The 11,739-nt window shown below is 43.8% G+C and overlaps 1 protein-coding gene across 1 annotated transcript in view; it reads right to left on the bottom strand.

The window, feature by feature from the left end:
- Positions 1-2,217: 2,217 nt before the first annotated feature.
- brip1 (BRCA1 interacting helicase 1) overlaps positions 2,218-11,739 on the bottom strand; it is a 61,742-nt gene continuing 52,220 nt past the window's right edge. The window contains exons 16-19 of the mRNA XM_085796614.1: positions 8,033-8,145; positions 7,009-7,091; positions 6,611-6,922; positions 2,218-2,858 (exon numbers count right to left, since the gene is read on the bottom strand). Of these exons, the coding sequence (XP_085652740.1) occupies positions 2,218-2,858; positions 6,611-6,922; positions 7,009-7,091; positions 8,033-8,145 (1,149 nt within the window). The remainder of the gene's footprint in view (positions 2,859-6,610; positions 6,923-7,008; positions 7,092-8,032; positions 8,146-11,739) is intronic.

Raw genomic sequence — 11,739 nt, 5'->3', positions numbered from 1 at the left:
TCCACGTCGACTCATTTGATGATTCTGGGTTTTTAGTCCTGATTGATTCACATGATGCTGCTGCTCGTTAGAGAGCTGATTACACCGAGACGCACACACACACACACCGTCACACACCGTCACACACACACACACACACCGTCACACACGCCCAAGAAGAGGAGGAGGAGGAGGAATAATAATAAGGAGATGATGAGGAAGAAAAAAAAGAAGAGGTGAAGGAGAAGAAAAAGAGGAGGAAGAAGGAGGAAAGGAGGAGGAGGAGGAATAAAAAATAAAAACAATAAGAGGATGAGGAAGAAGAAGAGGAAAAGGAGGAGAAGGAATAATAATAAGGGGATGATGAGGAAGAAAAAGGAAAAGAGGTGAAGGAGAAGAAAATGAGGATGAAGGAGGAAGAAAAAAATAATAATAAGAGGATGAGGAAGAAGAGGAAAAGGAGGATGACGAGGAGGAAGAAGAGGAGGAGGAAGAAGAAAAGGAGGATGAAGAGGAGGAAGAAGGAGGAAGGAAAAGAAAAATAGAAGAAGAGGAAAAGGAGAAGGAAGAAAAAGAAAAAGGTGAAGAGGAGGAAGATGGAGAAGGAGGAAGAAAAAGAAAAAGGAGAAGAGGAGGAGGAGGAAGAAAAAAAAAGAGGATGAGGAAGAAGAGGAAAAGGAGGATGAAGAGGAGGAAGAAGAAGAAAAGGAGAATGAAGAGGAGGAAGAAGAGGAGGAAGGAAAAGAAAAATAGTAATAAGAGGATGAGGAAGAAGAAGAGAAGGAAGAAAAAGAAAAATAAGAAGATGATGAAGAAGTAGAAAAAGAGGATAAAGAGGAGGAAAGGAGGAGGAGGAAGAAAAATAAAAAAGGAGGATGAATAGGAGGAAGAAGATGAAAGAGAAGGAAGAAGAAGAAGAAGAAGAAGAAGAGGAAGAGTAGATAACAGAGGATCAGAGTCTGATGAGTGACGACATCACATCACTGAAATTGATGATGATTGATTGATCATTGATCAGCCAAAGTCTCCAACTCAGGTCGAGTCCTGGATGAACTTTTCTTGCTTTACGTCCCGTCACATGTTTGTACATTTTATTTTTACCTGCACAGCACTTTGGCATCTTTGGTTTTTAAAAAGTTTATAATCTAATAAAACCGTCTCCATGTTTGATCCGTGTTTCACCTCCTCCTCATTTCTACACAGAATTAAACTCTGTTGATGTTTTCAGTTCATCTTTGTCCAGTCACATTGGTTCAGTTATAATGAACCAATAATCAACATTCAACTCAAAACAGCTGAACACACTATTTATTTGCCTGTTTATTCTTTCTACATGTTCCTGTGCATCTTTATTATAAATGGTTCATCTGAATCATGTTGTTTCATTTGATGTTTTTATTATTTATCATCTTCCTGTTTTTATATTTGACACCAAAACTAATTTCTTGTTTTTAAAATCTACTCGACAATAAACAAACTGATTCTGTGTAAAAATCTCTATCATACGACGGAGTATTAGGGCCACAATGAGAAAAAAAAGGAAAAAACACAGACTTCGAGAATAAAGTCGTACATTTACGAGAATAAAGTCGTAAATTTACGAGAATAAAGTTGTACATTTCCTATGAGAAAAAAGTCGTAAATTTATGAGAATAAAGTCGTAAATTTACAACTTTATTCTCAATCAGCTGCTGTTTATTTAACTTCCAACTGTTTTATATTATTTCATTTTATTGACATTTATTAGTTCTCTCTCTTTGATCTGATCGATACATTTGGGTGAAATATGTTGAGTCCAGACTTTTACTTTGAAAGGATTTTAAAGGCAAAACTGTTGTGTGAGTGAAAAACAAAAATCACAGTGACAAAGAAAAACATTGAATAAGATTTTTGATTTAATTTTCATAGAAACAGATTTTTTACACGTTTGTGTTTGTAGTGAAGGTGAAATGTTTCCTCATCTTCATCATCATCATCATGAATCTCTGTTTTTAACAAACTGATGACGAGGAAACAGATGTTGTTGTGTTTTAATGATTCTCTGTGTTTGTAACTGAGAATCCGTCTTAATGGGGGGGGGGGGCAGTAGCCTGGGGGCAGGTGTAACTCAACGTGTGTATGTGTGTGTGTTAATCAGTGTGTGTGTGTGTGTGTGTGTGTACATCATATAAACAGAAACGTCCAGGTGTGTGTGTGTGGTGGAACATGAACTCACCACAGAGTCTCACAGAGTCGTGTTTACACCTGAGGAGGAGGGGAGGAGGGGGAGGAGGGGGAGGGGGCTCTGAGTCTGGACCTCCTACGCAGCCGGCTGACCGTCTTCCTCCTCGGCTTGTTGTCCGCCTGCTCCTCCTGTACCTCCTCTTCCTCCTCCTCCTCCTCCTCCTCCTGTCCTCGTCCATCTGGAGCAGCGGCGGCTGGTTTCTCCTCCTCCGCCAGCAGACAGCAGCTTTCTGTCTGTCCTGAAGCCCCCTCCTCCACTCTGGGACACTCCACTTCTCCTCCTTCGTCTTCGTCTTCGTCCTCGAAAAGTTCTGGCGTGTAGAAGATGGTCTCGTCCTCCTCCTCCTCCTCTTCCTCTTTCTTCTCCGTCTCTATGACTGGTTTCTCTTCACTTTCACAGGTGGGAGGGGCCGTCGCTACGGGAGACGCCTCCTCAGCTTTAATGTCCTTGGACGTGTCCGTGTCCTCGTGTTGAGGACAGGACGTCTTCGTTTCCGTCTTCGGCTCGGTCTCCGGTGTCTTCAGCTCCGTCTTCGGCGCCGGCTGCTCTCCGGGCTCCTTCTCTCTGAACACCGGCTTCCTGAAGCTGCTGCTGACGGGGCTGGAGGTGAAGATGTGGTAGAACGGCAGAGACGCCCTCGTCTGCTGCTGAGGCTCTGCAGGAAGGAAAACACACAAAGTCATGGTTCACACACACACACACACACACACACACACACACAGCAAAATCAAAAGTGTTACTGTGCGTTCACACCAAAAGCTTCCAAAGCGTCAAAAACGGTCGAGGGTGGGCGTCAGACAAGACAGCTTCCAAAACGGCAAATATTTTCAGCCCCTTTGGTCGCTCGTCACGTGACTGACGTCAAAGTTCGATTGCGCTGGTCATTGGGGAGCCGAAATACAAAAAAAAAGAAACAAAAAGGCAGTCGAAGGATGTCTCTATTCTGACAGGTTGCTGCCGAACCGCGTCATAGCTAATAACCATAAAGTTACCATGGCTCAACTTTTCGTCTGGTGACGCTTTGGTCGCTCAGTGTCGCCGTGCTCTCATTGAAAATGAGTTGACTTCCGACGTTTTGACGCTTTAGAAGCTTTTGGTGTGAACACACAGTTACATTTCCAGTGTTGGTGTTGTATGTTAAAATTACAGTGTTAATTCAGAGTAAATTCCTGTTGTTAATCCGGGGAGTTAAAGCAGAAGTAAGCGATCCGGTCGTTTTGGCTAATGCTGCGTTCCAGGCAGGCTTTTGAAACCGTAAATTACAGCTTCAAGTCACAACTTACAACTTTGTAGCGTTCCAGGCAACCCACTCGAGTTTTTCCGACCTGTTTTACCTGTGAAAGTCACTATAACGGCCACTCGTAACTTCTGACCCGTGAACTCGTACCAGATTGAACTGGTACGACTTCACAGGTCGGAAAAACACGAGTTACGAGTTTCCTTGAACGCACCATAACAGTCCTTGTCCCTACGTCGCCACATTCACACGCATCCCTTGGCTGCACACACAGCCCTGCATGCCGTTCTCTCTCCTCATTGGATAAAAACTGTAGGATACGATAAAAGTTTTCTCCTGGGCTCAGAGCAGAGCAGAGTGACTGACAGACCCGTGTTTCAGACCAAACACTCTATGTAAGTGATTGCTGTCGGAAGATATAACTATTTAAGACTTATATTAACACAAAAATATCGCTTACTTCTGCTTTAAATCTAAGCAACTCGTTTAACTGTTGATTTTAAAATCAAGACAATGACGACTTTCTTTTCGCTTCCTTCGACTTTACCGGGGTCTTTGTGTAAGTAAATTAAAGTCATGACTATTTCATAAAACTTTCTATGCAGTAGTATTTTATATGCGCCGAACATAAGTAGCAGGAGTCCCTGTCTTTAGCTCACACCGTGGTTAGCGTGGTTGTTGTATGCTAGGTTTTGATGGGTGCATTCATTTTCCTTTTGCACATGAGTATACACAGTTTGCTCGACAGTAGTACTGTCTTCTATTCTTTAAATCATTGTCCAGGATGTTTCCAGTCTGACAGACTCAAGTTATCACACCAAACACCAACACATTCAGGCTGTGGAGAAGAGTTGTTGTGTCTTATTTTGCACATGATTGTTTCTATGTCTCAGCCCCAGAAGTCTGATTTAAAAATGTGCAGTCTGTGGCTCTGACTGATCTATGAAATACTCTCTGACATATGTATTTATCATATTTAACAAAACAAACATGTTGTTTCTGTTTTTAAACACTGGAAACACTCATCAACTCAAAGTCGACAGTTTCCCTTGGAGAATAAATCTTCATTGGGGGGGTCTGAGGAAGTCAAACTGAGCTCTGGTAGCTGATGATTTACCAGGAAAACTCCAGCTTTTCCAGGACATTTGACTTTTTTTTTCTAATTTTCCATGTGTTTTCTATGACTGGAAAGTTGGTCAACCCTTTTCCAGGTTTTCCAGGTTTTCTAGGACACGTGGGAACTTGTTTGACAAGCCAAACAAGAGATTTTCTGCCATTTAAAGTTGTCACGAGCTGCAACACGAGTTTTCCCGAGTAAGGAAAACGAATTTGATTGGTCGTTATCGAGCGGGCGGGATATTCAAAGCTTGGGGCGAGACCGAGCTCCGCGTGTGTGTGTCTCAGACGTTTGATTGACGGATGACAGATCCAATATCAGTGGCTGGTGAATCGTGAGCAGGCTGACGTATAATCCGTGCGCCTGCATTATTCAATGCGGAAAAAAAAACCCCACTTTCATCCCGGATTTACTCGAAAATAGAATTTTGCACAAAGTTTGGCCTACATCGTCTGATAGATGAGTTATTACACTAATTTTATGACCCAGAGTGGGCTCAAATTCAATTTTCTTTTCTGTACACCTTTAAAAAAGGGTAAAAAAAAAAAAAAAGACACCTCAAACTTGAACCTTTTACTGACTGAATGAGTTTAAAGTGTTCAGAAGAAGCTTCACAGGTTCACACATCATCATCATCAACACCACCATCATCACAACCAGGCCTTAGTTTTTTTGTTTTTTTTTTAAATAAGAAGAAATATCTAAATGTGCAGCTTCCGCTCAATAAAACCCAAACAAAGGTCAAGAGGATTTAATTAAAAGCAACAGTCCAACATCTGCTCATCAGCTCGCTCCAACGCCACTCAGGCATGCAAAAGACCTTACAGTAATGAGGCAAGCCACTCAACTGATCCCAGCCCCCCCCCCCTCTAACACACACACACACACACAGGGGGGAGGGGGGGGGGGGGTCGGCTGGCTGCTACCACACTTATCCACCACACCGAATTCAACTGAGCAAACAGCTCAACCTTGTCGTGACCCCCGCAGACAATGGGCGCTCACCAAGACGATGTGCAAACACGTCATCTCAGCCCAGCGTGATGTCATCGTACCGCTGCAAACAAAAACAACACGCACCTACGGACGACCGCCGCCGCCGCCGCCACCGCCACCGCCACCGCCGTCTTTTTTAAAATGTCATAATTCATCATTAAAGGAAAGAAAGAAAAAAGAAAAGGGAGGAGGAGGAGGAGGAGGAGGGGGGTTGTGGACTGTGCAGCAGAGTGGAAACTAATGGACAAAACGTTTTATCATCTTTATCATAAAATGGTTCAAAAACAGACGGGGACATAATAAAGTTGTTTTTCTTCAAGCTTTTGTTTTTATGATTTGTTGAAAACAACAAAAACAACAACATGATGATGATCATGATGATGTAAAACTTTAAAACTTTATATCTGTCAGAGCAGGAGGAGCTCAAGGCTTCTGCTCCTTCACAATAAAAGCCCTCGTTGATGGATGAGGCCAATTTAAAGAACCAATGATATAAAAAAAATACTTCTTTTTATTTAAGGCCATGAAAAACACTTGAGACATTTTAACCTTGAGGCTCTAAAACTCTGCTGTTTTCATTTTTTTAAAGGGACAACGAGGAATTTCTCCATCATATTAATGTGGATGAATCTACGTTACCACTTGTTAATGGTCCATTTTAGATAAATCTATGGTTTTGTCTCTATGGTTATTTTGTTATTATTAGTGGTGGTGGAAATGCTGGGCGAGCCGACCAGCGTTTCTTTACTTTCGGTTTCGTGGCGAGTCATGAGAATAACGCCGCCGAATCTCCGTTTATGGTGGGAACTACGACGGTATGTGATCGTCTTCCAACCTCTGACTTTAATTCTTGATGAATGAAAACATGAGTCTGTCTTGCGCCGGTCAAAGAATTTCACGGTGCGGAGGCTCATAAATGTAGTGTGAAAAACACTTTGCTTTTCCAAAACTCCTCGTTGTCCCTTTAAGGCCATGAAAAACACTTGAGACATTTTAACCTTGAGCCTCTAAAACTCTGCTGTTTTCTTTCTTTTCTTTTTTTTTAAAACCACTTTACCTTTTGCTTTTCCATTCAGTTCGGGTTTCATCTGTGTTTGAGTGAACGTCTGCAGCGTGGAGGAGCCCGAGGCCGCGCGGGGCTCAGGTGGTTTGACCGGAGGCGTCGGAGGCTCCGAGGCCTGGACCGGACCCAGCGTCTCCACGGCGACCGGCGGTGGGGGGGAGGAGGAGGAGGAGGAGGAAGGAGTCTGGGCCTCTGCAGCCAACGCCTCCACCTTCTTCTGCACCTGAGAGAACGCCACCAGAGACTGCATGGCGTTGCTGAAGGTGTCGTGGTGCTGCACGAGCTGGCGGACCCACTTAGACAAACCTGAGGTCACACACACACACACACACACAAACTGGAGCAGCCGTCTCAGTGGAGAACTACTGCCATCTAGTGGCGGCTGCGGGTACCTGTGATGTATTTGTTGGGGTTGTTGCGGTAGCGGTCGTCCACCAGGATCAGAGCCCCCCAGTCGTTCTTGTGGCGGATGCACCTGCACAGGTGGAAGGTTAAAGGTCAGAGTGTGAATCTTTATTTATATAGCGCATTTCATACCAAGGCAACTCAATGTGCTTTACAGAAAGACAAAACATTTTAAAAGAACAGCATAAAAACAAAAACACAGCAGGAGCAAAGAAGAATGAAAAAAGTTGAGTAAAAGAAAATATATAAAGTTTAAAGTTCTTAAAAAGTGCTCAGCTATAAGCACATGAAAAGAGAAATGTTTTTAACCTGGATTTAAAGGTGCAGTAAATCACTGAATGGTTTAGGTCCAGAATACATGAATTACATGTTACTAGAGTATAAACCCAGTAGAGCTCTGAGATCTACTGACTCAGGTCAGATAGTGGAGCTCAGAGTTCAAACCAGACATGGTGAAGCAGCATTTAGCTGCTATGCTGCACACAACTGGAACAAACTACCAGCAGAACTGAAATCAGCCCAAACTGTGAGCACTATTACTGACGGCAGCCTTTTTAAATCAAAGCTAAAGACACACTTTTTTAGATTAGCATGTAACTCTGACTAGGGAAGTCCTGCTCTTAAGTGTACTTATTTTGACTGTTTTTATTCTACTGTATGCACCTTTAGAGGGCCTTTAACACCCTGCAGCACTAGTAGCACTCTCTTGTGTCTTCTTGCAGCACTGTGGCACTTTCTTGTGTTTTTATGTATTGTTTTACTGCTTTGATGTAAAGCACTTTGGGTACCGTCTGGCTATTGTAAAGTGCTATACAAATAAAATTTGATTGATTGATTGATTGATTGATTTGTAAACCAGTAGCAGAACTTTAAAATCTATTCTGTAGCTGACTGGGAGCCACTGTAAGGTCTTTAGAACTGGGGTGATGTGATCTCTTTGTTCTGGTTAAAACTCTAAAAGCTGAAGTGAAGTGAGAGAACAGAGTGAACGCTGCGGAGACGACGCCTCACCTCCCCAGCGCCTGGTTCAGCGCCCGGTAGGCCTGGATCTCGTACCAGCGGTGGCCCGGCAGCAGCCCTCTGGACCGACAGTGCTGGTCGTTGTACTTCATCTTCAGCTCCACCTGGAAACACAGAGCAGAGGTCAGAGGTTAAACACTGACCAGCGACATTAACTAAATTAAATTAGAAATATTCTTTCAGATATTTCACATCTAAGAACTCGCACTATGGATATATGATTGATGAATGCTGATATTATCTGATTAGTTTTGAATTATTCTGTCAAAGATATCGAGGCTAAATTCATCAAACGGCTTCTCTCACCTGTCTGCAGGTCTAAAACACAAAGGTATTTAATTTACACTCATATACAGTTAAATCAAATTGGATTAAAATAAAATATTTGATGATGAACAGAAATGTTAAACTGTTCTCAAGTGGCTGGACTTACTGAATTATTATTGTTTATTTATTAATTACTGATTTCTATTCTATTTGTTACTAATGAGCTGCTGTGCAAATATGTTTTCCCCAGAGGATAAAGAAACACACATCCATCCATCTGTTTCCTTTTCTATTCAACTCTTTGGTTCAGGACTGAAATGGTTAAAACAAAGAGAGGAACGGTTAAAATTTCCTCTTCAGTTATTTCTACCCTTTTCTGTACGATTCTCAAAAAGTAAAACACACAAATATGAGGTGATTATAAAGGTTTGGATCAATAGAAAGAAAAGAAAATCTGGGTTTTTCTAAACAAATCATGTCCTGACACCTAAAAAGCTCAACTTTCACTTCATCTCATTGGTCCGAGTCCACACAGACGTCATCATGTCAGCGAGATATTCAGAAAAGTGACCTGTGAGCTCCGTTTGCAGGTTTGAGTGAATTCATGCTACATAAAAAGACGTTTTCGACTCCTGTGTGCATTTGTCTCTAACGAAGAAGCCGGTGAGAAATCAATCCATGGAGCGGTGGATAACGTTATTTATCATCTACCATGTTACCATGTGTATATCTGTGTAGTCTTATCTGTCATCAACAAGAGGTTACGGGTTACGGGGCGCGTTACGTGTTGTTTTCAGCCAAGAGACGCTCCATTCTCCCTGGAACTAGTTACAAGTCATTGGTTTAACCATCACTAGGACTCTGGAGCTGAAGCTGAGGGACACATGGAGCTGAGTTCCTCTTTAATCCTCAGGTGCTTCAGATATGAAAGAGGGAAGAGTTTCTGAAAGGACGCAAAGATCAAAGATGAAAAATGTACCACAACAAGTCAAAGTGGACTCATTATCCACGTCTTACAGTGACTACGAGGAGTTTTGGAAAGCAAAGTGTTTTCACTACATTTCCCATGAGCCTCTGTGCACACGGTGAAATTCTTGGACCGGCACAAGACAGACAAAAGCGAAAACATTTGTCAAGAATGTTTTCATTGATCAAGAATGAAAGCCGGAGGTTGGAAGACGATCAGATACCATCGTAGTTCCGACCATAAACGATGCCAACTAGCGATCCCGCGGCGTTATTCCCATGACCCACTGGGCAGCGTCCGGGAAACCAAAACCAGGAAATGCTGGGCGAGCCGACCACTAAATAATAATATCAAAATAACTACAAAGACAAAATGATATATTTATCGAAAATGGACCCATTAACAAGTGGGTAACGTAGATTCATCCACATTAATATGAGACTCTTTTAGAACCAAAAGCAAACTCCTCTGGGTCTCTTTAAAGAAAGAAGGACGGAGAAAAGTCTCAGAGAAATGATAAGAACTAAAGGTGAAAGAGCCAATCAGTGACGAGGAAAGGAAGTGAAAGAAAATATGGATGTTTTCTCCACCGATGCTTCATCAGAGTGTTTGTCTGCTGCCGACGACCGACCGACTGATCTGAATCACATGTCCAGAAACAGTTTCTGCTGCTGCTGCTCTGCCATCTCTGCGTGGCATGAATGTGCACGAGAGGCGGTGGTGTGTTTTCGTGCATGGGAAACTAATTGGATTAATATGGGATGTGAAGGGGGCACACGGAGCGGGTGAGGCGATGTAGGGCAAAAACCAGACCCCAAACAAATACGACTGAGGGCCCGAAGTGCTAAGGTATTACCTAGATGTGTTCTGAAAGGTGAACAAAGGGGCTAAAGAGAGGGGGCCCGACAGAGGAGGTGGTGGGGGCTAAACCAGACTAGACCAGACCAGACCAGGTGGTCTCTGCGACATGAGCCATCCCTGCACAAAAATGCCAGGAAAGCATCCATCCATTTGCATCTGTCATTGCTGATTTTTTAGCGCTAACCTTTCAGGATTGACAAGTGAAAAGTTCAGCTGGCGTCTGACGGGCTGCCATGCAGAGCAGGCTGCAGGACGCCGCTCTAACTGCTTCTGACAGGTACCGTGTGTTTGCCCTGAGCCACCGAACACGGAGGGGGGGCCGTGGCAGGTACAGCCTGTTCCCTTTACGCGCAGCACGCAAAGCCGCCACCGCCACTCGTCGCCGCCCGGGCCTCCGTTCGCGTAAACAAACAAGCAAGAGTCACAGGAAAACCTAAATGTCGCCCCCATCAAAAAAAACTTGGACTATGACTAATCACACCTATAAAACCCCCCCAACGACTGACCCGGGAACGGTGCTACAGCAGCGTAACGTAACGTGAGCGTGGGCTTGTCAGGAGGCTTAAACTCATGGCTCACGCGGCCGTGTCACAGCGGCTCCGGGGAAACGTGGCTGGATCGGTGGCGAGATGTTTGCCAAAGCATGAGACACCGCAGCAGTTAAAGAATCCACTTCTAGACCCACAGCGGGAGCAGAAAGGCCAGTAGCCCCGAGTCAGCCGTGTCATCCGAATGCAATCACAGTCCATTTCAGCGTTTGAGCCATCACGTCCCCGGCCCGCGCCATGTCACCGTCCCAATCTAACATGACAGGTTGCATATGTGAAAAAGCCAATTCTGGCTGCTAGCGAATCTCCCAAATGTGCAAGAAACCAGCAGCTAGAAGGGATTAGTTAAAATGTCAAGAGATCAGTCGCCTGCTTTGGCCTCGGCCTCCACTGCTACCTGTTCATCCCTAAAAACATAGATTTGACCAGTAGGCATGATTCGCAGCTGAGCGAATCTGTTTGAGCTACATTTTACGCAGGCCGTGTGTGTGTGTGTGTGTGTGTGTGCATCAGTGTCAGTGTGCACGCCCCTGGCAGTCCGGGACATCTTGTGTCTGTCACTGAGATTGCTGAGCGCCTCATCTGCCACATGGGGCTGAGGTGACAGCTGAGTGGCTCGTCTTCAAGACACTGTGTGTGTGTCTGTGTGTGTGTACACACCGTACATACACACTCACAAGGGCATCAGACTATCACACTCCTTTCCAATGTGGATTAGCTTAGATGGAGGCTACACTCACAACCGTGTTTGTGTGGTTTCACATTATTTACATATTCATTAGTGTTCAGTCAGAGACTTTCAGGGTTTTGATATTTCCTGATGACCTTTATGTTTTGATTGACGTAATGATGAGAATAGTCATTATAAATTGTCCATTGTGGATGTAATGAACATGATTCCAGTGTGAATTATGCAAATGAGTTACTTCCAGTTGTTTTTACTCTTTGCTGCCAGTCGGTGCAGCTGTTTCCAGTTGTTTAATAAATATCGAAGGACTTGTACCAACCCAACACAGAGAAGAGTCAAGCTGTTAGACTACATGAATGTGAGGGCG

Source organism: Trachurus japonicus, chromosome 13 (genome assembly GCF_045865225.1).
Source record: "Trachurus japonicus isolate A0001 chromosome 13, Traja_1.0".
NCBI lineage: Eukaryota > Metazoa > Chordata > Actinopteri > Carangiformes > Carangidae > Trachurus > Trachurus japonicus.
Note: the sequence above shows the minus strand (reverse complement) of the source record. Positions and strands in the feature narration are given on the sequence as shown.